This window comes from Perognathus longimembris, chromosome 1 (genome assembly GCF_023159225.1).
Source record: "Perognathus longimembris pacificus isolate PPM17 chromosome 1, ASM2315922v1, whole genome shotgun sequence".
In the NCBI taxonomy this organism is placed as follows: domain Eukaryota; kingdom Metazoa; phylum Chordata; class Mammalia; order Rodentia; family Heteromyidae; genus Perognathus; species Perognathus longimembris.
Genome location: NC_063161.1, coordinates 14,053,025 through 14,080,279, shown reverse-complemented (window position 1 = coordinate 14,080,279; position 27,255 = coordinate 14,053,025). Strand labels below are relative to the sequence as shown.

At 42.5% G+C, this 27,255-nt stretch overlaps 1 protein-coding gene across 1 annotated transcript in view; it reads right to left on the bottom strand.

Moving 5' to 3' along the window:
* Pah (phenylalanine hydroxylase) overlaps positions 1-25,990 on the bottom strand; it is a 57,672-nt gene extending 31,682 nt beyond the window's left edge. Inside the window, exons 1-3 of the mRNA XM_048357067.1 lie at positions 25,780-25,990; positions 22,352-22,459; positions 13,003-13,186 (exon numbers count right to left, since the gene is read on the bottom strand). Of these exons, the coding sequence (XP_048213024.1) occupies positions 13,003-13,186; positions 22,352-22,459; positions 25,780-25,842 (355 nt within the window). The 5' untranslated portion in view covers positions 25,843-25,990. The remainder of the gene's footprint in view (positions 1-13,002; positions 13,187-22,351; positions 22,460-25,779) is intronic.
* Positions 25,991-27,255: the final 1,265 nt, after the last annotated feature.

Genomic DNA, 27,255 nt, shown 5'->3' with positions numbered 1-27,255 from the left:
TCTTCTTTCCAACCGGCTAGGCTACCTCCTCTCCTCACTTCACCAATACTGGTGATCATTTGTCTTTTTTTTAATGTTTCCCAAAGGATGTGACTTTAGATGACATTTTGTCACCAAATCCCAGGGAGAAGATTCTGGTGACTTGATACTTCCTTCCCACAGCCCAGTGGGATCTGAGATAATCAGGCTCTGTCCCAAGTCCAGAGTAGCCTTCCTGTTTGTCTCAGGGAGAGTCTGTTGAGCAGTGGTTAAGAACCCAGGAGGAGAGGCAGAGGGCCTATGCCTCCATTGTTCCTATCTATAAAAATGGTCAGCACAATAGCATTACAAAACACTACCTTTTCCAGAACAATCGGGGCTTAAATGAGATCTTTGTGAAAAAACAGTAATGCTATGGAGTGAATACAAAAATGATGGGTCAGCCTTAATGCTAATGTGTATATGTGTCTGTACACAGCCAGATATCACCTAACAAGGAATACATTCTGAGCAGCATGCCTATAAGCAATTTCACCTTTGTGCAACTCTCACGGATGTACCTGTGAGAAGTAAGGTGGCTACCATGCCAACAAGAGATAGAATGATGTAGCCTCATTATAGATGTGGTTCTCTGTTGACCAAAATATCCTTAGGTGATATATGATTATGTGTATTAGCAGATATTTACATATATTCACATATTTCTTGTTCCATCCTGAACTCATCATCACATAAAAAGTTGAATAAAAAGCTCTTCAGAGTTCAGTGCTGATGGCTCACATCCATAATCCTAGCTACTCAGGAGGCTGAGATCTGCGGATCATAGCTGAAAGCCATCCTGGGCAGGAAAGTCCATGAGACTTTTATCGCCAATAAACTACTCAGAAAAAAGAAAAGAAAAAACAACAAAAGAAGCGGCGCTGTGGCTCAAGTGGTAGAGCACTAGCCTTGAGAAAAAGAATCTCAGGGACAGGCCCCAAACCCTGAGTTCAAGCCGCAGGACCAGCACACACACACACACACACACACACACACACACACACACACAAAGCTTTACAGAGAGCTAGATAGTGTGCCACAGATTCATCACTGATTTAGCACAAATACTTTCACTTTGTCTCAGAGCCTTCATTGTTTTTTCAATCCATAAATTGGATTAAAATAACCTATTCATATTATTGGATGAACTCAAAGCTAAGAAAATGTGACACATTTTAGACAGTAATTCTGTGTTCACCCTGAGCATGACACACAGCAGGCGGAGGAGGAGGAGGAGGAGGAGGAGGAGGAGGAGGAGGAGGAGGAGGAGGAGGAGGAGGAGGAGGAGGAGGAGGAGGATGTGGTTCTCTATCCTTCCAGTACCGAGTTTCTGCTCTCCCCTGTGACCGTGGATGTTTGATCCACCTGCTCCCACAGGCCCTGGAGGCCCTCCTGGGCTCTTATGCTTAGATCTATGGAGTCCTATGAAGAGCTGGCCAGAGGACACGTAAAGAGATGCTGTCGCTGAGGTCAATGTGGCAGCCTTGTTAATTTTCTGGAAGTACAGGCATTATGGTTGTTCATTCCCAACTGCATGCCCTCAGAGTTTCTCTTTCTCCTCTCCCTGAAGCAATCATTTATTCTGTTACAGACCCAAGCTCGTTTGCTAGGCATGCTGGACAGAGCTGCCCATGCTGTCCATCTCCAGACTGAACAGCAGAGGGCAGCAGAGCCAGCCTGTTTCCAGCTCTGGGAGACCAAAGCACTGTCTGGGCCTGGAGGCTTAGCTCAGACTTCTCCGTGGAGGAAGAATGGATAAATGAATGGATGAAACAAAACAACCACAGCGACATTCACAGAAACCTCTAGAGAACGTGTGAGTTGCACATGTGAAAGAGATCAAACAAAATCTCCACAGCCCACCCAACCCTGGTTTTGAACACAGGACCTTTTCCATGGAGCCTGTGAAGAGACTTTCTTCCAGGAAGCGAAGCCCCATGGGGGAGCCCTGGAGTCTAGGGATTCTGCTGGCTTCTGGGCCAAATCATTGTCATCCAGAGAGAGTCTCCAAGGCTGGAGGAGTTGACAGAGCGTGGGGACTCAGGACATATATTCTGGGTCTACTTTGCCTTGAGATTTTGGAGCAGGTTACTTTAACCTCATAGTTCCCTAGTTTCGCATTTGCAGAAGGACTATAATTATATGTCCCTGACAGGGTTGGTGTGGCTGCAAACTAACAGCACACAGAGATGCACGAATGACCTCAGAATAGGGTTTTCAACATAGCAAGTGCTTTGTTAGTATTTAGTAGTATCATTAATTTCATAGCCATTATTATTACTGTTATAAACCAAGTGATGAATACAGGCCCATTTCCTCTAGGTATTAGTCCTGTCCTACTTTTCATCCATCCCCTTCCTCCTCCCCAGGCATCAGTGGTAAGTCCTTTGGGCCCCGCCAGTGGGCCGTTTGAGATAGAAGGAGGACTCAGGTCAAGAGAAGGGAAGCTGACCAGTGAACACGTTGGAGAGACAGAGCATGGCATAAGAGACTAGTAGAGGCACAGTCTGGGTGCTGAGGAGTGGAGTCAAGATTCTCCTGGCTATACAGCATGGAGGGCTGGCATCTGGGGATACTAGGAGCCCCACAGACCACCCCCCCCAACCAGTTCAGCACCAAGCACCTCCATTGTACTAATGCACTTGGCTACACTGGGTATCTATGCATCCTGGCCCAGAAGCAGGAACCCAAGTTTTTTTTCTCTCTCCCCCCACCCACAAGCCACGAGTTTGTGCAGATAGCTTGTGTCCAGTCTGGCTTCTCAATCTGTGAAATGGGAGGGACTGGTAAGCCCTTGCGGCCTCCTTGGTCAGTGTGGGAAGCAGCTGAGCTGTAGCAGGTAGATGTGTGCCACTGGTCACTATCTCTCAACAAGGCCCAGAGATACCTGTCTGGCTAAATAAATAGAGTCACCCACAGGCTTTTACCCTCAACCTCTACACATGCGCTCTTTGCACCTTTTCAGTAAAAAAAGGTGATCACTACCGACGGGTGCTGGTGATTCACACCTGTAATCCTAACTACTCAGGAGGCTGAGATCTGAGGACCACAGTTCAAACTCAGCCTGGGGAAGGAAGGCCATGAAACTCTTATCTCCAATTAACTAGCCCCCCCGCAAAAAAAAAAAAAACCAGAAGTAGAGCTGTGACTCAAGTAGCAGAGTACTATCCTTGAGAAAATAAAAAGCTAAGGGATTTTACCAAAGCCCTAAATTCAAGCCTTGGGACTAGCGTGTGCGCGCACACACACACACACACACACACACACACGTATGAATTGCTTTTTTTCCTCTAAAGTTACACAAATTTGTTTTTCCTTTGTTCTGTTCTGCTTCCTGGGCACCGGGTACACTGCTAACTGCTTTATTCCCATTGTCTCTTAATTTTCAAAGCAGCTGTAGGTGATGGGTATTATTTGTTTGCTGATGGGTAAACTGAGGCACGGGAAGATGATGTGATTTGTTCAAGTTTACTGAGCTACTGGAACCAATAAAAGAAGGGAAAAAAAAAGAAATCCTACACCTGTGCAGGTCTCCTGCTGGCTGTGCTGGTATTTGTTCTCTCAGCTGGAGAAAGAAAGGTGGGGACAAGTTAAAGCAAGACTCCAAAAAGCCCTGGTGCTTCCATGCCTTCCAAGTCAACCCTCTGGCCAGAGGCAGTAACTCTTGAACACCTATGTTCTTCCTTGTGGTGAAGGTTGCGAATCTCATCTTGCCACCCAGGATCTCCCTCACAATGCTGGGAACAGAGACTGACCCATGACACAGGCCTTCGTTTTGAAAAAGTTAAATCTGATTAGCTCATTAATGACCTTGCCAAATACCGCAGTGGTGGGCTGGCCTTTGCGAGCCCCTCTACAGGCCACTGAGCTCAGGGTTAATGAATGACTGGGCCGGCTGGTGCAACAGAGGTCTTCTGTGAAGCCAGAGGCACCCGGGTGGTGATGGCAGGGGGGAGATCATTAATAAATATTGATTTGACTCCAAAGGAAGCAGCCTGCTGGAGAGCTGACTCTGGACACCCACGTTGTGGTCCTATTAAGTCAGGGTCAACTGTTCAGCCGGGGCGCCAGGAGATGGCTGACTCAGGAGTATGCCTGAGCAAAAGGCTCCCTCCAGGCCTGGCTGGAGCCTGCTTCCTGGCCAGTGAGTCAGAGATGGCTTATTAAATTTACAGCCATTCAAGGCATAGACTATGCCTTATCTAGCCCCTTCTCCAGCCCCCCCCCGGGGGGGGGGGTTAGCAACTAGGCACCCAAGCTTGTTTCCAGCCTGTCACAGAGACAGCAATAAATCCTCCATTTCTGATTCCCCACACAGAAGGGTGTTCTCATGCCAACTCCCAGGCTCCCGGACGTCTCCTCTGAGGCCACAACCTTCTGCCCCCAAAGAAGCAGATGCTGTGTGGGTCCTAAGAGCCACTGCACAGGGCAGTTGGATGGAGTGGCTACCCACATCTTGCAGATGAAGTCAGTGGAAGGTTTTATTGTTCTCTTTTTAAGTAACGTATACCTGCTTTCCAGAGAAAGGATGCTCTTTAAGGAAGATCTTGGCAAGAATGGCAGAGCAGAAGGCTGGCTGAGGGTACAAGCTATTGTCTTCCCCTTCCTGAGGCAGTGCTCAGGAATGGTAGGTTTCAGGGCAAAGCATCTGTCTTTCTGCATGAATCTCAGAATCACAGAACCAGATGAATTAAAGGGGCCTAGCCCACCAAGTGAGGAGCAGATGTGTTGAATGAATACATGGAGTGAGGAATGAGTATGAGATTTATGAAGAAATACAGCACTGGCCTCCAGGGCTGTTTATTCCACTCATCCACCTAAACTGGCACTACCCTCCTAATATTCCTTCAAAGTGGGCACTTATCTCTGAAGGTATCTATTGACAGATGATACACCCTAAGACTGATTACGCCTCCAAATGTCTTCTGGGAGTTCACAGCACCCTAAGATCTTAAAAGTAAACGTATGGTCAGTTGGCAATGGTTCCCACAGAATCCCAGCTGGAGCTGTTTGCACATACCACACCATGTATCTCACTCCAGTGCATTTTGCCTGATCCTGCCTCTTCTGCCATCACCCGAATGTAAGATTGGGCCCAGTTTACCTCCAAACTGCAACCGTGAGGCATGCTTTATATCATGCCAGGCAGCTAGGATTTTCTAAATGATAGGACACATAAGTCTAGGTACCGTAGCTGTCTTCTGCTACCATGTCACGGTATGTGGCTGATTGTGAATGGTACAACTAAGTGAACTGAATTAGGAGATGGAAGCAAAGTAGAAAAGGTGACTGGTTTGGAGAAAGATAGGAAGACAAGGAAGAAGAAATCCCAACAGGCAGGATTTTTCAAAGGATGGACCATGCCAGGAGCTAGCAGCTCACACCCGTCATCCTAGCTACTCAGGAGGCTGAGATCTGAAGATCTGTTTGAAACTAGCTCAGGTAGGAAAGTCCATGAGACTCTTATCTCCAATAAACCACCCCACAAAAAAGCCAGAAGTGGAATGAAAAGAGAGGGAGGGAAAGAGAAGGAGAGGAGGAAAGAAAAAAGGGACGAAAATGAGGAGGAAGAAGAAAATCCACAGGAGAAGGTGGAGGAAGAGAAGGTGTCTCTGTTATTCCTTAAGGCAATACTATTTGCCACAGGACACACAGTCAAGTGGATAATGCCATGCACTGAAAGAAATGCCTGGAAATGGATGGTGGTTTATAAGATTCCCACAGAATCCCACATATTCAATTTTCTCCTTGACGGCAGGGTAAGGCCAGCCTCAATGAGAGGTGGTGGCAAAGGCTACCATCAACTTTATATGACCAACCTGGCTAGTGTCCAGCCCTGTGGAGTGGGGGCTGGCCTGTGGTTGCCTGGGATTATGAATCCCATCTCTCCCCATTGAGGCCTAAGGATGCTGGAGATCATTCAACTCAAGGAGCATTCAACTCCGTCCTTCAAATGCCAGAGGGTGCTCATGTGATCCTCTGCATGAACTGTAGGAAATGGTACAGTGGGTCTTAGCTCCATGTCACAGACAAAGAAGAAAAGGGGAATGTGATTGTCCAAGACTTAGGGCTACCTCAACACATTCAATAAGCGCCCAGAAAAGAAATGGATGGCCAAGGAGTTAAGCTTGATAGCCACTTCCGGGAGAGGCAAGCACAGAGCAAAGCAAACTTAGAAGCAAGTTGAGGACTGAGAAGAGGGCACTAGAATAGATGATTAGAAGGAGAATGGAGATTAGAAGGGGGAAGGAATAGGTGTGGGAATTGGGGGGGGGGGGACTCAACTATCTAAATCTCCCCTCAGAAATAACAGACTTTAAAGTTTCTTAACTCTTTGACTCCTTTGAAAACTGCTCTTTAAAACAAATAGGCACCCACACCCATATATAATCCCAGGGCAGGGTTCCAGGGTTCTCTAACCCACAAACAGATTAATATGAAACACCAGTCTTACTCAGTACAGTTCTTGAGGGCAGCAATAGAAGGAGAAAACAGAACACACAAGGGTAGTGGTGGAGGAAGGAAATACTTAACTATAATAGACTGCTTTTATATTCTCACCATAATTCTAAGTTCTTTTAGGGTAGAGAGTTGTGTGAGAAATGATAGCAAGGTGTATGGGAGGATATAGACATGCATCCATCCATACCTCCTACACAAATGCATGCATTGATAAACACCTAGCTATGTAGATACAGAGACAGTGATGAAGTCTGATAGAGAGAATCGATGTAGACAGACATATGCAGAATGACACGTATACTTATATACATAACCATCTTTTCTTTTCTGCATAGAATATACAGCAGTTCTGGATATCCACATTAACTTTACCTCCACACAGGGACCCTTTTAATTGCCACAACCTGAACCAAAATACTTTAAAAAAAATGCCCATTTACTTTTGGAAAATATCCCCAAAGAGATAAATGTCTCGAAAGATTCCCCTCGCCTTCCATCTACACAAGACACACATAGTCTGTCTGCTTCCCCTGCCTGCACTCTGTCTCCTCCGTAGGCCTGCCCATCCCCCACTCAATGCAACACCATGCCAGTGACTCAAAGGCACAGGTAAAAGGATTAGTGGATTGATCGCTGGCCAATATTAATGCTCTTTCATGTTGAGTTGAAGAAGGATTTGAGGTCATCAGGAGAGACGGTAGCAGAATAGTCTCAAGCATTCAAAAGACTCTCTGGATTAAAATCCTATTAAACTCTCATCAGCTTCTCCAGGAGGCATTTGAGAAGGGTGGGGTTTCTTTAACATGTCACCATAATTAACCTTCTCTCAAGCTGCTTTTTGGGTGGGGAACTCAAGCAATTACAAAACTGGAAAAGTTTTCATTTTCCATCATCCACATGGCTTTCTGAAAGGTTTCTTTTTTATAAAAAAAAAAACACAAAAAAAAACAAAAAAACAAGAGTGGAAAGTGGTTTAGCTTAATTGATTTGAGGGGGCTCAGATCTCCCCCTTGAATCTGCTGTCAGACTCACCCAGGCGATCAAGTCTCTCATTAAAGAGGGTGTGGAGTCCAGAGAAAGAATCAAAGGTTCTGATCTACTTCAATGCTTTTCTTCCTCTGCTCATTCTCCCACCCAGAAAAGGGAGCATTGGAACTGAGTTTGGAACTGAGCAACTCTGCAAAGAGACAGGTGTTTGCCCACCAAAGCCTCTTCTTGTGGACCCAGAATGCCACCAAAATGACCAGTGAAACTCAAACACCCCATCTCTGTGCAAAGGACACCCCAGCATCCATTGCTTCTCTAGCAGCTGTCCCATAACCGGTAAGGTCAGGTGGGTTGGGAGCGCCATTGTGGAAGAGGTGAACAATCATTCTGAGAAGGGTCACAAAGCACATGTGGTTTTTGAGAGGCTTACTCTTTGCTCTATTTTTCTTCTCACCTTGCCCTTTGGAGGACTGAGTGAAGAGACCCCCATGGAATCAAACTTGACCGTGATTACATGAGACATGACAATGGTATTTGTCATTTTCTCCCACTAGATCATCAGAAAAAGGAGAAGAAAGCAAATTCTATCATCTCTGTCTCCTTTACAGTATCTTTGTGTCCCTCCTCTGAGTTTTCCTGGGTGTCCTGTCCCACTCGTTAGCTGTGAGCTGCACATCCATCCTTGCAGAACGCTCCCTGTGCCTTAAGGCGAGTCATGGCCTCCAATGAAAAATTAAGGAGGCCACGGTGTTGCTTGACCTCTGAGGTCATATTCCAGGTCTCTAAATCTTTAGCAAGGGGAAAGCCATTGTGTAAACACTGGCTTTCTGTAGACCCTGAGTTCATGGTGTTATTAATAACAATGATGGCAATGGGAAGAAGAGAATGTGTATTAAAACCCTTGATCACCCACACTGTGCACTGTTCCCACACATACATGGCTATGATTTCATTAATCCTAGAGACAGAGACTCTTGGAATAGGGGGCCGTGAGAATCAGTAATTTGCTCGAAGTCATCTATATAGCCTGGTTTCAGGATCCTGGACTCCTTCCTAACTCTCCCTGGGAAGAGCCTCCCTTCAGAGCCTCCAGTTCAAGCTGTAGCCCTCCCTCCATGCAGCTGGTCCACATACATCTTCCCTGCTCCCCAAGGGGCGCCTGCCTGCCTGTCAACTGCTTTGATTTCCGGCCCCAGGGCCCCAGCTGGCCTGCCCTCCACCTGCTCTAACCAGAGACAGAGCTTGGCCCTGGGATCCCGCAGGTCCTTTGTCCCAAAGGCCCTGCAGCTCCTGTTGGGAGCAGGTGGCCCAGAAAGTGCAGGAGAGGATAGGCATCAGCCTGGGAGGCTGAAGGGGAAAGCAGGCAGAAAGGGCTGGAGAGAGGAGGTAGTCCATGTGCCCACCCCACAGACCTGAGCCCATCTGCATGGCTATTCACTGCAGGCAAGAACAGACCCAGACATGAGCTCCCTGCTGGAGTTCTAGGAGGAGGATGGGAGAGACCTCCTTGGCTGGGGGGGGGAGGGGGGAAAGGGGGGCTTGAAGTTGCTTTTCAGAAAATAGTTCAGTGGCCTGTTTTACAAAATGGTGTCTCATTTTAAGGCATTTCTGCCTGTTAAAATGCTATTTTTACTTTTTAATTGACACAGAAGAACTGCATCTATTCTTAACATAATAAAGACATAAAGGCCTTTTGGGATTCAATCCCATGTACCAAAAAAAGGAAGAAGGAAGAAAGGGAAAGAAGGGAAGGAAGAGGGAGGGGAGAGGTGACAAGGGGAGGTAAGGAAGGAGGAAGGAAAAGAGGAAAGAGGGAGGGAGGAAGGAAGGAAGGAAGGAAGGAAGGAAGGAAGGAAGGAAGGAAGGAAGGAAGGAAGGAAGGAAGGAAGGAAGGAGGGGAAGGAAAGGGAGAGAGGGAGAGGGGAAGACAGAAGAAGGGGAGGAAAGAGGATGGGAAAGAAGGAATAGAGGAGGAAGGAGGAAAGGAAGAAGAGGAGGGAAGAAAGGAAGGAGGAAGGGAAAGAAAGACCATATAGGTTTATAGGTGTTGTTTTTATACATGTATAAGTTGCAAAAAGTTCAAGTCAGGGTCAGTATGTGTATTTAGTCAAACATAGATTACCTTTTGTGATGAAAACATCCAAATCTTATCTTCTAGATTGAAAACACCTACTGCATAATAGAATATAAAGATGGGAAGGTAATATGCAACTAAAGTAGACATTTATTTGGCTTTTATGCATTAAAAGCCTTTTATTTTTTCAAAAGGGGGGAAAAACCCATACCAATCAGGACTTTGCTTTTTCTTATCCAACTATAACTTAGTGTCTGTTTTGTTTTGATACTGGAGCCTGAGGTCAGGGTCTAGGCATTCTCCCTTAACTTTTTCACTCAAGGCTGACACTCCACCACTTGAGCCACACCTCCCTTCTGGCTTTTTGCTGTATGAATCTCCTGGACTTTTCTACCCATGTTGGCTTCAAATCTTGATCCTCAGAGCTCAGCCCCCTAAGTAACTAGGATTACAGGTATAAGCAACCAGCACCTTGACAACTTGAAGCTTGTTGGCCAAGTCAACTATCGTGGATGAAATCCTCTCAACCTAAAGATGACTTCAGACTTTTGAAAAAGGATTATTTTTATTTTATAGTAGAACAAAAAGATTCAAAACATTAAAGTTTATCTTACAATTGCACACAAATGAGCTAATGACTCAATCCACAGCTAAAACTTGCACATGAATACTTATAATATCTGTATTCAAAACCACCCCAAACCAAAATGTTCTTAACTTAGATAAATAGATACACTGTGGTAAAGCTCATGAATGGAATATTACTCAGCAATAAAAAAGAAATTATCTATCTATGACTCCAAAGGAATCGGTCTCAGAGGCTGCACACCACATCATTCCAACTTTATGACATTTTGGATGCAGCAAGTCAACCAGAGGCCAGTGTGAAGAAGGAAGAAGGAATAGGTAGAGCTGAGAACATTTCAGGACCATAAAACTATTCTGTGTTGACCCTCTTTCACATTTTGTTAAAACCAACAGAACTGGTCAAATGCTGGGGGCTTCTACCTATAATGCTAGCTACTAAGGAGACTGAGATATGAGGAGCATAGTTCAAATCTAGTCAGGACAGGTAAGTTTCTGAGACTCTTATCTCCAAACAGCCAAACGCCAGAAGTGGAGCTGTGGCTCAAGTGGTAGAAGACTAGCCTCAAGCAAAGAAAAGCTCAGGGACAGTGCCTAGTTCCTGAGTTCAAGCTTCAAGACCAGCACAAAAACAAAAACAATAAAACAAAACAACAGACCTGTCCAACCTAAATCATGCTTCTGAAAATGTGGGCTTTAGTTAGTTCATAATAATAACATATCTGCACCGAGTCATCAATTCCAAAAGATGTAAGTTGTTAATAGGGAAAACCAGGGATGAGAAGGAAGAAGACAAATGGGAATTCTCTGAAGTTTCTCCATCATTTTTTTTTTTTGGGCCAGTCCTGGGCCTTGGACTCAGGGCCTGAGCACTGTCCCTGGCTTCTTCCCGCTCAAGGCTAGCACTCTGCCACTTGAGCCACAGCGCCGCTTCTGGCCGTTTTCTGTATATGTGGTGCTGGGGAATCGAACCTAGGGCCTCGTGTATCCGAGGCAGGCACTCTTGCCACTAGGCTATATCCCCAGCCCTCTCCATCATTTTTGTAAGTCTAATACTGTTATTTTAAAAATAATGAGATATTATTTTAAAAATAAGGGTATTGGTATGGCTCACACATGTAATCCTAGCTACTCAGGACGCTGAGATCAGAGGACTGAGATTTAAAGCCAACCTAGGCAGGAAAGTCTGTGAGACTCATCTCCAATTACCTACCAAAAATGCCAGAAATGGAGTTTTGGTGCAGGTGATAGAATGCTAGCTTTGACCACAAAAGCTCACAAACAGTGCCCAGGCCCTGAGTTCAAGCTCCAAGATGGACACATAGATACACACACACACACACACACACACACACACACACACACGTTGCTATTTAAAAGTTCATATGATCAATATATATGTAAGCACATACATTATCTCATCTATGTATTTGTGTAATATATATACACATATACATATATATTTTTCAATCTAATTAAAGTTTACCATATTACTGTGTGCATACCCTTATGGAAGTCTTGAGCCCTGTGCACTTCAAATGAATACCAAGGAAGTAAATCATGTTCTGTCTCTGGTCTTAGTGGAAAGTGGTGGGGGGTTGATGGAGAAATACTTTATGCAAACAGAGATAGCTGAGATTGTCTTGGGAAGGGAGGATGGAGGAAGAAGGAGAATGATGGAGGAGATGAGTCTGAGTTATATCGTTTGCCTCTATGACTAGGTCAAAATGAAATTCCCTTGTATAACAAACTGATGCTGATAAAGGAATCATTCATCTGAACCCACTTTCGATCCACAAGCAATCACCTTTTTCTCTATACTCTTGTTAGGCTAATTGTTATCATAATAAAGTCTCCACACTATCATTATGCAATATTGAAGGCACTATTCTAAGTACCATTTACATAGGAGCCCATTTTGATCACGACAAAAGCTCTATGAAAATCTGAAAAGGGCTTGTCAGAAGCCAATATATGAAAGAAGTAGGACTTGCGACCAAGTCTTCTTAACCCCAAACCATATTTCCAACTCCTGCAATTTCACCCTTTTCCTGTCCAGGGGACAGCAGTGGGCAGCTTCAGTAAAGTAGATAATGGGATAGAGAAAGTCTTTATAAATCTTGTATTTGCTTCATGTATACGAGGCAAGCACTCTTGCCACTAGGCCATATTCCCAGGCCATAATTCTTGTATTTGCTACCTGTCAATCTCTGGGCTAAACTCCGAGAAATCAAACACATGTAAAAAAAACACTCACTGCCCACAAGGAACTTGCAGTTTAGTGGAAGGGGAAAATAAGAGACAGAGGGTAACAGTGAAAGCTGTAAGATCAAGAACACAGCCTAGGCTGGTATATTATGAGAAGGTCTTGGACACAGCCCTCTGGGTTAAATGTGTTGAATTTGCATTTATAAGAAGTCCCACCTCTAGAGATAGAAGATTGACAGTATGATAGCCCAGAGAGGAAACAATCATATATACAGACATAGCACCACAGGAAAGACTACTAATATAAGAAATAGAAGGGAAGGGGATTGGGGAGGGAGGAAGGTGGGAAAAAAACGAGGGAGGAAGTAACAAGTTTGATAAGAAATGTACTTACTGCCTTATGTATGAAACTGTAAATGCTCTGTTCATCACTTTGAAAATAAATAAATAAATAAATACCATTTTTTAAAAAAGAAACAGATGCCTTAAGGAGGAGGGAGAGGAATAAATCTACTGCATGCCTATGACATCCTAGGCTCTGACAAGATCTCTCACCTCCATCTTCACCCTTGGGCCTCACTACAGTCATTTGACTATGTATCAATCATGCTGATATTTTTCTAAAGATGGGGTGGAGTCACATGTCATGAGATTCTTCGGATTCTTACCTGTATCCTTCTCCTTATCTCGAGAAAGCTCATGAACAGTGGCACCAATGTCATGCCTCAGAATCTTGAGGATACTGGCTAGAGCAGGCACACTGTGTTTATCCAGATTGGTGAAAAATTCATACTCATCTTTGTTTAAACGAGAAGGTCGGGATTCAATGTGAGTTAGGTTAATATCATTCTCCTAGAAGAAAGAGAGAGAGAACAGGGATTACAAGAGAACAGATCATCTATGTATCTATCTATGTATCTATCTATCTATTTCTGTCTATCTATCTAATCTACCTATCTATACATCTATAAGTATGCATGTATGTATGTGCATGTATATATGTCCATATGCATATGTAGGCATTCACATATACATGCATATGCATTTATCACCCGTATCAACTTTCAGGATAGGAACCATAACTTGTAAGCTACAAATAACTTTGTAAGGTACAAATAACTTGTAAGTCATAGTTGGTTGTTCTTTTTCTAACAGTATTCAGTTTGAAATCAGAGCCTTGTGCTTGCTGACCAGGCACTGTACCACGTAAGCCACTCTGCTAACCACTTTTTGTGTTGGCTATTTTATAGAGTTTCATATGTATGCCCAGGCCATCCCACATTATTATCCTCCTATTTGTGCTTCTCTCTGTGGCTAGGATGGCACTTGACCACTGTACTTGCTCTATCACATGGTATGTCAGGTACATGTCACCCCACACAGCAATAGCAAAGGTAGGTGCATGTTTTCTAACCCTGGAATCATTTTGTCACCTTTCCTGACAAAGATACAGACAGCACTCTACACGTGTCGCCTTTTCATACTATGTCTAACACACCAAAAATAACTCTGGATATGAATGATCAAAGAGGTGACATTGATCATGATGCATTATACTGAAACAATTGACATGGTGAATGGAAACTCCTTTGTATGATTACTGAAAGGTAATAAACATAAGTAAATTAAAAGGAAAATGGATGAAGTAAAATAAAATCTCTGGATATAGGAAACAAAATGATCCCTTCTTCTGGTTCTTCCTCTTTGACCCCCCCCCCAAAGATACAGAATGTTGTCAATATTTAAGTGCTCAAGCCACGGAGGACACACTCTTATATCTGTGCCCAGAGAAATTCACATGAGGGTTTCAAGAAAAGAGAGAGACGCTTGAGGGTGGAAGGCCAGCTAGGTAGTAAGAGCTCTGGAAACTCTTCCTGACAAACACAGGTCACTTCTTAAATAAACCAAAGAGCAACATCATCTATTCTTGGCTCAGGAAAAAAGCAGATGATGAAAGTTCTGCCTGCTATTTACCGATGTTGAAATTTCTAAAGAAAAGACAGCCAAGTTACTGCCTTATGTAGGGCTGAGCACAGGAGCAGCACACAATTCTAGAGAGCTTAAAATTTGTGCAAGAGTTTCAGCAGGCAGGAGAGGCAGAGGACAAAGAGGCGTGTGTACAGGGTGGCAGAAGTGGCGAATCCTAGGTCAGGATGCTTACCACCCATGCCCCACCCCTGAAAGCAGTCACTTCCACACATACCCTTTCTGGTTCAGAAATAAACATGAAACCATTGACAGCCTATGATCCATCTTTCCTAATGCTGGCGATCTAAGCTAAGTAAACCGCTATGAAAAGAGAATGATTAAGCATACTATGGTATAATTACTCAGTGGAAGATTATGCAACTATTAAAAGGCAAATAACAACAGTATTTATAAACCCTTGTGGGGAACACCCCCAGATGTATTTAAAGTGGAAGTCTGGAGGTAATGAGTAAGGAATGGTTTTGTTTCCTTCTTTCTATTTTTTTAAGTCATACGTTATTTTTTCCAAAAATATTGATCACTTTTTTATGAAACATTATTTCCCAAATTGTTGTGATAAAATCTTGAGGAAATGATTATTATGGATTTAGGTGTACAATAATTGAAGCAATTATACTCTTCACCTTTTCCCTAAAAAAAATGGCTAGGATGGAATACAAAAATGGGGATTGTAAATGAGATCACGTGAAACTTATTATTTGCCGAAAATCTTAGATGAGAGAAGTTTTTGGTTAAGTATGCAGTAAACAGCCAACTGGATTTTGAAAAACTATTTCTTTTACATTTGTGTGAGTATATGATTAAGCCTCAGTTTTGGCACACAGTTTCCTTGTTGGGTTTTTTTTTTTTCTTTCTTGGCTAATCAGTGTAGCTCCTTAGAAACCAATCATTCTCATTGCTAAGAGAGGCTTTTGAAATTAATTTCCAAGTCTGGTTAGAGGTATAGGCTTAGTAATGAATATTTATTGCTAATCAAGAGCTCTCTGCAGGCTTACAAGGTAACTCAACCTCACACATAACACATCCTAGGTGAAGAAAATAGGAAGAACTCTGGTGATCACTCACTTTATCATTTGTCCAAGAGTTCATCTGTACACATGTTATTGTACAGCCTTTACTAATCAGGGCCTTGGAGAAGGAATTGTAGGGTGAGGTGAGATGAATTATCTACTTCACCAAGAACAAATCCTTTGGATTGGCATTCCTCAAGGAAAACATTTTAAAGAGAGCTCAGAAACAAGCAAACACTACAGAATTCACAATGATGAAAAACTGACTTGTTTCTGGATCATTTAAGTTTTGTTTCATTTTCAGACGAGATCGGGTGTGTTCAGGGTGGTATGGCCATAGACTCTGTTTCATTTTCAATTGACAAGTAATTGTATGTATTTATGGAGAATAATGTGATGTGTTGATACCTGTGTGCATTGTCAATGATCAAGTCAAGCTAGTAAAAAAAATCCATCATTTCAAATATTTATCACTTTTTTAAATTATGAGACTGTTCAAATTCTTCTAGCTATTTTGAAATATTCACTACATGATTACTAAACATAGTCACTCTTCTGTGAAATGAATCTTAAACTGGCCTCCAGCTGAGGGTCTTCCCCTCCTTTTCCATTTGATTCTATGTAGGAAAAAAACATGGAATAGTAGGGAAAGAAGGGGGCTTTGGAATTCGATTTTGTTCAAATTCTGATTTTGTTATTCATTGCCTCTGGATACTATCCTTGGTCATTCTGAACTTTTGTTAATTAGTGTTCAAGAAAGTATAGGCTTATTATATGTGATTGACATGGTGGAAAAGCCCTTAGCACAATTTTAGTTTGATTCATGGATACTGTTATGGTATGAGTCTGAAATGTTTCCTGTAGGCTCGGTTGTTAGCTGACAGGCTTTGAGGGGAGTGGTTGGATCATAAGGGCTCTGAATTCATCAATGGATTAATCCATCCTGAGTCAAAATTTGATGGGTTATTGGCAGGTGGTGTGGACTTACCAGGTGAAGCCTAGGAGGAGGAAGTATGTCATGAAGGATAAGTGTTGAAAGGATATGCCTTGTCCCTGGCCCCTCCATTGGTTTGGCAATTGCCTGGTCACTTTGAGGTGAGACATGTTGTTTCACATTGTGCACTTGCTTGCCAGGATGCTCTGCCTCACCCCATGTCCACAGCATGGACTGAGTTACCCAGGAAGAGGAACCACTGGCATCGTAAGCCAAAGTGAACATCTTCTCCTCTTCAGTTGTTTATCTCAGTGATGGACAAGTGACTCACACAGACGCTCAGGGAATTCTCATTACATTCCATCTCAAGTGCATAGATTCATTCACCTGGGTGGTGTTTTGAGCATGTATCCAGAGAAGGAAAGGTTGGGCAGGATGTGAAATGCAACTAGCCTGGGAAGGGCATATAAGCGAATCACTGTGTCCTTTGCCTTGAACTCAAGTTTGATCCTGGGCTCTTTCAGAGGTTTCTGGAGACAACAAAAACATTTATAAAGAATGTCCCAAAGACATTCTGTTTGTAAACAGAAACTCGGGATAATGCATCATATTGACTACCTTTAATTGACAAATGCTTTTCTAGGTAGTGAGGTGTAACAGTGAGCAGATAAAATCCTTGTCCCCATACAGCTTATCTTCTCAACAAAGGAGGTAAACAATAGCTATGGTAATTAAGTAAAACATACAGTCTTTAGGTGATAACCAGCACTGTTAAGAAAACTAAAGCAAAAAAAGAAGGATCAGACATGATAGGGATACAACAGAGGCACTATCTTATATTGGAGAACCCGACATAAATGGATACATTCCTAGGGGGGTCATCAGTATACCCAAACAGAGTCAAGTAGATAAAACCAATTAAATAGACCCATAACAAGCAAAGGAATTGGAATGGCAATAAAAGACATCCTATCCAAGAAAAGCCTAGGACCTGATAGATGTACAGCAGAAGGTCTTCCAAGGTGAACTAACACCAACGCTCCTAAAATTCCTCATGAAATAGAAAAGGATCACTACCAAACTCATTTTGTGCAGCCAGAATTACACTCATCCCCCACATCAGATAGGGACTCATCAGAGAAAGAGAACTATAGGACCTATCTCTTTGATGAGCATCGATAGAAAACTTCTCAATACAATTCAGGCCAATCAACTTCAATAACTAACCATAAAATTCATACTCTATGATCAAATAGGATGCATTCTGGGAATGCAGAACTGGTTCAACATGCACAAATCAATAAATGTAATACAACACATCAACACAGAAGTAAGCTCGAGAACCACATGATCATCTCAGTAGATGCAGAAAAGGCTTCTGACAAGACCCAACACCTTTTAGGATAAACGTTCTGGAGAAGCTAGGAATACATGAGACATTTTTCAAAAATCTTTGCTGCACTTCAATTTTTCAAAAAATGTTCTCAGTAAACATTTTACTGGCCCATAGCAACTGTGTACCTAAGACCAGTCCTCGTGATTCACCTCTCATCCAGGCCTTCTCAGGTCTCTAAAGTCCAAAGCTCAGAGTAGCAAATGTTATGTATCTGCCTGGATGACTCCTCTGCCCCCAGTAATGCTGACGTTGGCAGGTGGAAAAGCATTCAAAGATTCTTGTTTATTCTCTCTCCTGTAAGTCAATTTTTCTTTCATTATAGAATTTGCTTCTCTATTCCTTCTGACTTCTCCTACTTAATCCCTTGCAGGTGAAACTCTTGTGTCTCCATGAAATCTCAACCTGACCTCCTCAGCCTCTGGTCTAGATTAACAGTGTTCATAGAACCTGGAGCTCAGCTGAGCATTTGCTCTACACTGCTTTGTAATTGCTTGTTAATGTCTTCTGTAAGTTCTAAAAAGGATGAAAAGAATGATTTTTCAGCTCACTTCAGGGTCCCCATCAGCTATAGAGTATCTAACAATAGAGATACTCCTAAATGAATACTTAAATTAGAATGGAACAGCAATAAACTGTTTCTCTAGGCTGGGTTAGGGCACAGGAAGTGGATGTAACACGTATAAACTGTGCCCTTTCCATTTGTTTCTAAAAGACCAAATGACCAAAAAAGAAAAAAGTGGAGGGTAAATTCTGAAGCAATTTTTAGCTGTACGTGTCTAGCATTTGGCAACTAGCTTAGTCTAAAGCTCTGAATTTCCACAAAATAAATAAATGATGTTAATTGAGGATATGAAACCACCTCTGAGATAACCTCAGAGCTCAGAGCTCTGTACATCTGCTTCTTTACTTGCTCCCTTCCCTGGAGGATACATGGGAAGGTGACTCATAGGCAGAGTGTCGAAAGAGAGTAGGAAGCCTGTTCATTACAACTTTCATTACAACTTTCCTACGCAACTTGCTTCTAATTTTGTAGCTCATTACTAAGCCCTTTTTTTTCCTCCTAAAGACTCTCAGGGGCTGTTTGACTAAGAAGGCATTAGACATGAGCCAGTAGAGAGCTATAGATTTATTCCAGTCCCAATCCCCACCTTACCCAGCACCTGCAAACAAGGTCATCCACATCTCTTTTGGAATTATCAATCCCACTGAGTTGCATTCTGATGTAGTTACTGAAGAAGCTAATGACAGGCAATAGGATTTTAATGGAAAGGTGACTTTAGAGGTACCACTCAAGGAAGAGATGGATTCAGGCAGAGAAATGATTTGTTTTGTTTTTAAACTTGAGAATCTAGGATGCTCTGATATGTTCTACTAGGAGATTATTTGTATATGTGTCTGAAACACTGTATTTTATATGCATATACCTATATATGTATGTATACATACATATTTATAAATACAGTTATTGTTACTGAAAAGTTGATAGGTAACCGTTCAGAGGTTTTCACAGGCATTCAATCATTTAATTTTCAGAAGCAGAGTCTATTATTCTCAACTTACAGATGAGGATTAGAACACAGAGAAGGCAGGAGGCCCTTCAAGCCACAGTTTTATCTTCCCTGAGTCTATGAACTTGACTCCCCCATTGAGTTAACTCAGAGCTCACGGGGCAATGAGCATAGCATGACACGTGCTGTTTTAAAGGGCTGGAGGAACTTACTGAACTCATAATAACATTGCCCTGGCTGGGAAGATGGTGGGATGTCCACGATTGGAAGACAGTCAGAAAGCACTATTGTCTTGAGTCATCTAATTTTTTTCCATAAGGGGCAAAAATGCTAATGTATAATCTTTGCTATCATGATCATGCATGAAAAACTAAGAGTGAGGTATGTCCAGATGTGAACAGTGCTTGATATTGAGTAATGGGAATATGAGTTGCCAATGCCATGTCAATTTGAAAGAAAGAAAGTGTAGACACACACACACACACACACACACACACACACACACACACACACCACCCTGTTCTGGTAATTTATTACTTGTTTATTAGATTGTAAGCATCTTCCTTGTTTACTATTATTTAATCTCTTAGCTCTGACTTCGGCCCAAGGGACAACCTGACAAGGAGAAAAATCTGATTAACTGTAAAACAGCAAGGCTAAACAGTTGCACTGAGCAGGTCTCAGACACGCTACTCCTGTCACAGAAATTCTTCTCTGCCTTCTCCACACATCACTTGCTCTCACTCAGTCATTCATCTATTCTGTCGCCCACCACTTCATTTTCTTTCATTTTTAATTTTTTTCTAGTCCTGGGGCTTGAACTCAGGGCCTGGGCACTGTCCCTGAGCTTCTTTTGCTTAAGGCTAGTGCTCTACCACTTGAGCCACAGCTCCACTTCTTTTTTTGTTTTGTCTTGTTTAGAAATTTATTGAAGATAGGGTCTCAAGGACTTTCCTGCCTGGGCCGGCTTTGAACTGTAATCCTCAGTTCTCAGCCTCTTGAGTAGCTAGGATTAAAGGTGTGAGCCACCAGTGCTCAGCTGCATTTTCTAAAAAAACAAAACTTATGGTTGTACCTAAAATTAAAAGAAGAGAACTGGGGTGGTAGCTCCACAGGGAAGTGCTTGCCTAGGGTATTCAAGGGGTAGAAATCTGGCAGCAAAAGACCTCACCTGAATTCAGAATATGTGTTATCATCAAAAACCAATATTGATATGTTATTGTACATGAAAGGCCAGGCCATTCAAAAATCTCAGCCTCCTGAGTAACTAGGGATTGAAGGTGTGAGCCACCAGTGCTGGACTCAAATTTAACTTAATACATAATATCTTTGACCATTCTAAGATCCCAATGCTAGCCTTCCTAACTTTGTAGGTTCCTCCTGCTTGTGACAATTTTTCAGGCATTCCTTGCTTTTGTGGATGACCTGTCAGGTATGTTGTAGAATGACATTCCACTGGGGTTCATCAGAGGATCTCCTCCTGGTTAAATTGGGGCTATGAGTTTGGGAACACAAGGTAACATCAAGAGGGTGCCACTTTTATTTCATTATTTCCAGGATACATCACATCAACTCCATGACTTGAATGACATTGAAATTACTAAGAAGGTGAGCTTTGCATTGTTTCTGTTTGGTGATGTTGATCTCAGTCACCTGACCAAGGCATGTTTACCAGGCTTTTCCCCTAGGACATGCCTCTTTTTCTCCTCCCTCCATACTTGCTCTTTGGAAGGAAGTCTCTCTGTAAAACCCTCTTTTCCTCCTCCCTCCATACTTGCTCTTTGGAAGGAAGTCTCTCTGTAAAACCCATGCTTCAGAAGAACTGGGAATGACTTGCTCTCTCTAGGAGGATAGAGCATCTACCTAAGGTCATTGAAATTCCTCTGTAAGAGAAATCTGTATGGTCTCAATTTATTTATGTACTCAACAGTAGACTTAATTTTCCTAAAGAACTCTGAATAATGAGGAGTGTAGCTCATTGCTACTGTACTTGTCTAGGATGCAGAAGGCCCTAGGTTTGATCCCCAACACAACAAAAGCAAAGACAATCCATGCCAAACTAAAACCCAAATGAGCCCTTAATTCCACTCCAAGAAACCAATAAATGTTCCTACAATTCAGAGCCTTTACCATAATACATTTAGAAAATAGTACATACATTTTCCATTTAGAATGACCTAATATACAACAAAAACAAAGTATACATTAAAAAGAAAGGGATCACTCCCTGGGCACCAGTGGCTCATGCATATACTCCTAGCTACTCAAGAGGCTGAGAACTGGGGATCACAGTTCAAAGCCATCCTGGGCAAGAAAGCCTATGAAACTCTCATCTCCAATTAACCACCAAAAAATCTGGAAGTGGAGCTATGGCTCAAGTGGCAGAGTGCTAGCCTTGAACAAAAATATCTCGTGGATAGAGCCCACGACCTGAGTTCAAGCCCCAGGACCAGTACAAAAATAAATATATAAATCACTTGATACAACCTCAAGTTTCCCTAGCACATAGATCGTGGAACCACTTTAGTTGTAAAGACATCTAGTAATATCTTCAAAAAAACATTGGTTGCTTAGTATCATATATGTTAACTTATACCCAGACATGGAAGATGACCAATATTAATTTAGTAAATGAAATTACTAAGAATTCATTTCATTTTGTCTTAATCATTAAGTGTAATTAGATATAAACACATCTAGGTTTGTTCTTTGGTCAAAACTGGGGACTGAACACAAGAGTCTATGCTCGCTAAGCAAGTGTACAACCTCTTCAGCCATTCTCTCAGTCCTGTTGTGTCATTAGCTTGTTTTTCAGATAGAATCTCATGGTTTTTTTCTGAGCCAGCCTCAGACCACAATCCTCCTGCCTCTGCCTCCAGAGCTGGGATTAGTAGGGCACTTCACCATGCCTAATCCCAGAACACATGATATCATTGTAAAGGCCCAAATGAAGCTGACAAAGCAAGTATTATCAGAACTATTTGCTGCATGAAGAAACTAAAAGGTCCAAGAGATGGAATAACTTAATAAAGCCACACCATTGGTTAATGTAAGAACCTGGGCAGAAAAATCAAGTTTTCCAATTTCAGATCCTGCATTCATTTTGCTGCTTATAACTAGAAAATGCCACTGAACTTTGCTATGCCATTCCCCCAAAGCACAGATGAACCAAGCACTTACTTCAAATAAGCGCAAGACTTTAGCCAGGGCACCAACTTCTTCTTTGAGAGAAAATATCAGTGATATGGCACCATTTTGATTGGAGTTGTCTTCAATATAGCTTGTTTCCTAGAGGATTATAGATGCTTGGTTAAAATGCTTTCCACAACTGAGCTGTTCATGTCTGCAAAATGTTCAAGGAAAAACATATGCAGCATACATTGAGCTACATAGATTCTGTATGGAATCAGATGGTATAACAGAAAATCATCAAGTCCAGAGCAATGAAATAATCCATGATACTCTTGGGTCAATATTCAATTTTAGGAAGATTCCGTTGTTCACTGATTTAGTCATCAGTCAGACCCATAAATCCCTTCTCTTTGAATGAGCACCTACTAAACCTCGGTACTGTTCACATTGTGTCTTTGAGAGATACTAATATGAATAAACCATGCGCCCACCTTTCAGGAGGTAAAATCTTGGCTTAGAAGATACATTTACAATAAACTAAATTATACTTAAAGGTTATATAACATGCTACAAAATATGTCCCAGGAAAACATTGAGAAATATAGCAAGAAAAGAATCAAAAAGAGAAGAAATACAGTAAAAAAAAAAAAAAAAAAAGAAATGCATCTCCTACAAAATAAATAAAAGTGGGGGAAGGAATGGCTTGGGAAGGAGGGGTGAGAATGTTCAGGGGTGACATTGACCAAGATGCATTTTATTTATAAACTGTGCGGTTGAATGGCAAGATACATCCATGGGCTTTTTTATGCCTAAAGACTTGATTGATTTGGAATCTTTGCTTTTCCATTTGCCACTTTGGCAAGTCATTCAGCCTTGTGCATTTCCTGTGAAACTCCATTTCCTGCAAAAATAAGTTTTCTGATTTTCCCCTATATCACTCTACCCATGACATATCATAACAATATTCAGATGACAAAAATGGAAAGAAAAATTGCAACAAACAAACAAACAAAAATAAAACAGCTATGCCGGCTCCAGCCTATGATCCTAGGTGAAGATCTGGAAAAAAGTTGACATCTCAACCAATATCTGGGTGTGGTGCATGTGCCTGCCATTCTAGCAACATGAAAGAAAGCACAACTGGGAAGGTCACAGTCCAGGTTGGCCTGGGCACAAAGTGGATGCTATTTCAGAAATAACCAAGTCCAAAATGGCTCTGCATAGCTAGTGTGCAGCCCTGAGTCCGAACTCTAATACCTCTTAAAAGAAAAGAAAAATGAAAGCGTGAGTTTAAGTCAAATATTAACAGAATTCGATTAAAATGAATAAAAAACAGTCTTGGCAAAACATCTCAGGAGACATTAAATTCCTCTAATATGCTGGGCTTGCTGGAAAAGAGTCACAAATACACATATACACAAATAACCTATCAGTAGATGGATGTCTTTAACTAAATAGCAGAGAATGACAAAGATGGAGAACATATTCCAGGCATGTGACACCAGACTAATGAGAATAGTCCAGACTTTACTGAAGTACTTCATTAAGTCGTAAAGTCATACATAAAATTTCTACATGTGCCCACCAATATACAGCATGTACCTAAAACTGGGAGGAAGAAAATGGACAGAACAATCACTCTATTGTAAGCAAAGTGAATGAAATGAATGAGAATGGGTGTTATACCATCCCAACAAGAAGGGGCTATGTTGGGCAGATTCTTATCAGTGACTCCAAATAGTAAATCCTACATGAATCCCAATGACCTTTGGGACAAAACTCTTTCAATTCAGAGTATTCAAAATTTCCCAGAACCTTACTTGAAGCAGGGTCATAGGAGAGCTACTAAAATTACCAACAAATGGGATTACAGAGAATTCTAAATAAATTAAAAGACTTAAATCTCCCTATTTGGACTACAATGTTAACTTTCTATAGTGATGTTTAATGTCACATTTAATGTAGCCTGTGATGTTCAAAATAATGATTTGGATTGTCTCAGTTAACTTTGAACATGATCTAGACAGTATTTTTTATTTTATTATGTACCAAGCCAACAGTATGCCAAAGAAAGGCTAAACAACTGCTTAATGAAATTAGGATCTGAACCACCCCTTTTCGACTCTGCCTACTATGCACAAATCACAACTTACTACAGATTCCTTTCTCTCTTCTAAGCCCTGCCAGAGCTGTGAACCTAAGGTCGTTACTTCAGTCTCCTTTTTTTTTTTTTTAAACCAGGAGACAAGAAGCCATTTGTCTTTTCTGTGTTTCTTGAAATGACAAAGGATTTCCCTGTTTCTAGTGCAGTTGCCATCTTCCTTTTTTTCTTACTACACTGCAACAGCTGCCACCTCTTTTAGCATGGAGTTCTCCTGAACTTCAGGCATTGGACTCCATGTTCAGAAGTCTTTCTCTTAGGATCAAAAACAAGCCAGCCCCAGAGTTCTGTACTCTCTGGTTATGCTAAACTTGCTATGGACCCTCCTCATTTCATTGATCGCAGTCTGGAAAGAAAACGGTTCTCCCCACCCTACAAGGAACCCAAATTGACCAGCAGTGTCTTGAGTCTCAGAATCCAGGCGTTTCTAGTGAACACCTAGATCAAGTTAACAGGTGCCCTCCGCAACTCTTCACCTCAAAGGAAAGCCAGAGACACTTAGAGAATGACTTCATGCTGGCACCATCCCCGAAGCACACCAATAGGCAACTCATGCTCATTTTCCGCTCTGCTTAGTGTCTGCCTCTCCTCTGTCTGACTTTCCAAATGCTCTTTATGCCTCATCTTCTCCCCAAAGGGAAAGGATGATAGGTTTGTTTACCACTTTGCCATTTCCATATCTGGTTGAGAATTTGTCTAGACATCACAGAAAAGTTCTAGAAGGAGCCCATCCTCCACCCAGGATCCTTAAGGACCAACCATTACAAATGCACCAAAGAGAAAGAAGGTAACAGAGGAGAGTGACTTGGCTGGAAGCACACAGCTAGCTGGTTGAGGGCAGCTCAGACAATCAGATCCTTGACCACTAAATCAGTGCTCTTTCTGCTCTGAAAACACAGCTCAACAGGGGCTTCTAGTCAGGAAGCAATTGTGGAGGAGAGCTTTATCTGTTGCCTGCGTGTTTTCCGTGCCTTCAAATGAACTCAGAGTTCTGGATGGATCAATCGAACTAGAAAACATCAGGATTCCTAGATCTCTCTCACAGCTGGGGAGTCCAATCTGCCCCTCTTTTTTTTCTTTTTGCCAGTCCTGGGGCTTGAACTCAGGGCCTGAGCACTGTCCCTGGCTTCTTTTTGCTCAAGGCTAGCACTCTGCCACTTGAGCCATAGCACCATTTCCGGCTTTTTCAATGTATGTGGTGCTGAGGAATCGAACCCAGGGCTTCATGTATACGGGACGAGCACTTTACCACTAGGCCATATTCCCAGCCCCAAATCTGCCCCTCTTAAGTGGCTAAGGCTCACCCTGGCCTCACCTGTCCAAAATCAGAAAGCTTCCGGCCGAAGAAGGCTCGATTCTCCAAGACCGCAGCCGACATGCTGACCCCCAGCAAATGAGGTCTCTTCCTCTAAGCAGCAGAAACGGACAGGTCTGTACCCAGTATGTGGGGTTGAGCGTTTTAACCTGGCATTGCAGAGGACAAGAGAAGGTTCCAAAAGGTGTGTCCCCCAGGCAGGCGTAACAGGCTCAGTCACGCCCCAAGTGGGCGTTGTCTGGACGCAGTGTGCCAGGTCACCTGCCCAGCTCTGCTGGGGAGGGAAGAGGTCCAGAAGGGCGTGGCAGGCACAAAAGGTCGCCCTTGGCAGCCTGCCCTGGAGAGAAGGAAAGAGCCAAAGAACACAGGGCCACCTGTGCCCTTGGCCCTTACGAGGCAGGCTGGGGGCTCCTCAGATCCTGGGTGTGGAGTCTCTGCCATGGGTTTTAACCTGGAATAAGCCTGATGCTGCTCAAACATTATTCAGATGATTGGCCCGTTCCTCCGGAGAAAACAGAATTAGGATCCTAAGTTTTGTTGTTGTTGTTGTTGTTGTTGTTTTAATTCCCCCAGTCCTTTTATTAAGTACACTATTTTGGTGCTCTTTGAGTTTAGAATGCCACACATGATGACAACACGAAGCTTAGTGTAGCATCTAAAGAGCAATGAGTTCTTGAACTAGTTACTTGAGTGCTGAGGAGTCCTAAAAGAGCCAGGAGGAAAGCAACCCCGCAGCAGTGGGTGTTGAGGAACAGGACTGGGTGGTAGGGACAGGCAGTGTATTAAACGAAACACATCAGTGACTGTATCAAATGTACAATGCTTGCCTCATCATTCAAAAATCCAATAAATGGTAGATACTGTTAAGCAGGTCCACATTCCTGTGCCAGCAGACAGCTAAGGAGGACCTTATAAGCTCTATGTTTCTAGGCATTGAGGATTAAGGAAGAATCAAAAGAAAGGACTCTGCCTCCATGTTAACCTGCCATTGGAGTGGACAGAGAAAACAAACAAAGGTTATTCTAGGTTATGCTCTGAGAAGGTAAATTGAGGTCACCAGCGAGGAGTGAGTTGAGGATATTAGAAAATACCCGTTAAGTAAGCAGGAAGATGTCATGAACCCCATTTTTTTCAGGTGAGAGAAATAAGGTGACACAGCAATAGCCAGAAAGGAAAAAGAAAACATAATAGAAAAGAGTCCTGGAGAGTGAGAGTTTTGGAAAGATGTGAAATCAAGGCCCCCAAGGTCCTGAATGCCTGCTTAATATTTATCTAAGCGAGGTTAGTGGACTGTGTGAAAATAAGCCAATAATAGATAGTGCTAGGAGTCCACCCCGTGTCCTCCCACAATTCTTTGACCTCACAACAAAGCATCTGCCAGAAGAAGAAGAAGAAGAAGAAAGGGGAAAAAAAGACCTCATACTCGGAGTTTAAAACAAGTAGGTGAAATCCTGCTTCTACCACTGATTAATTGTG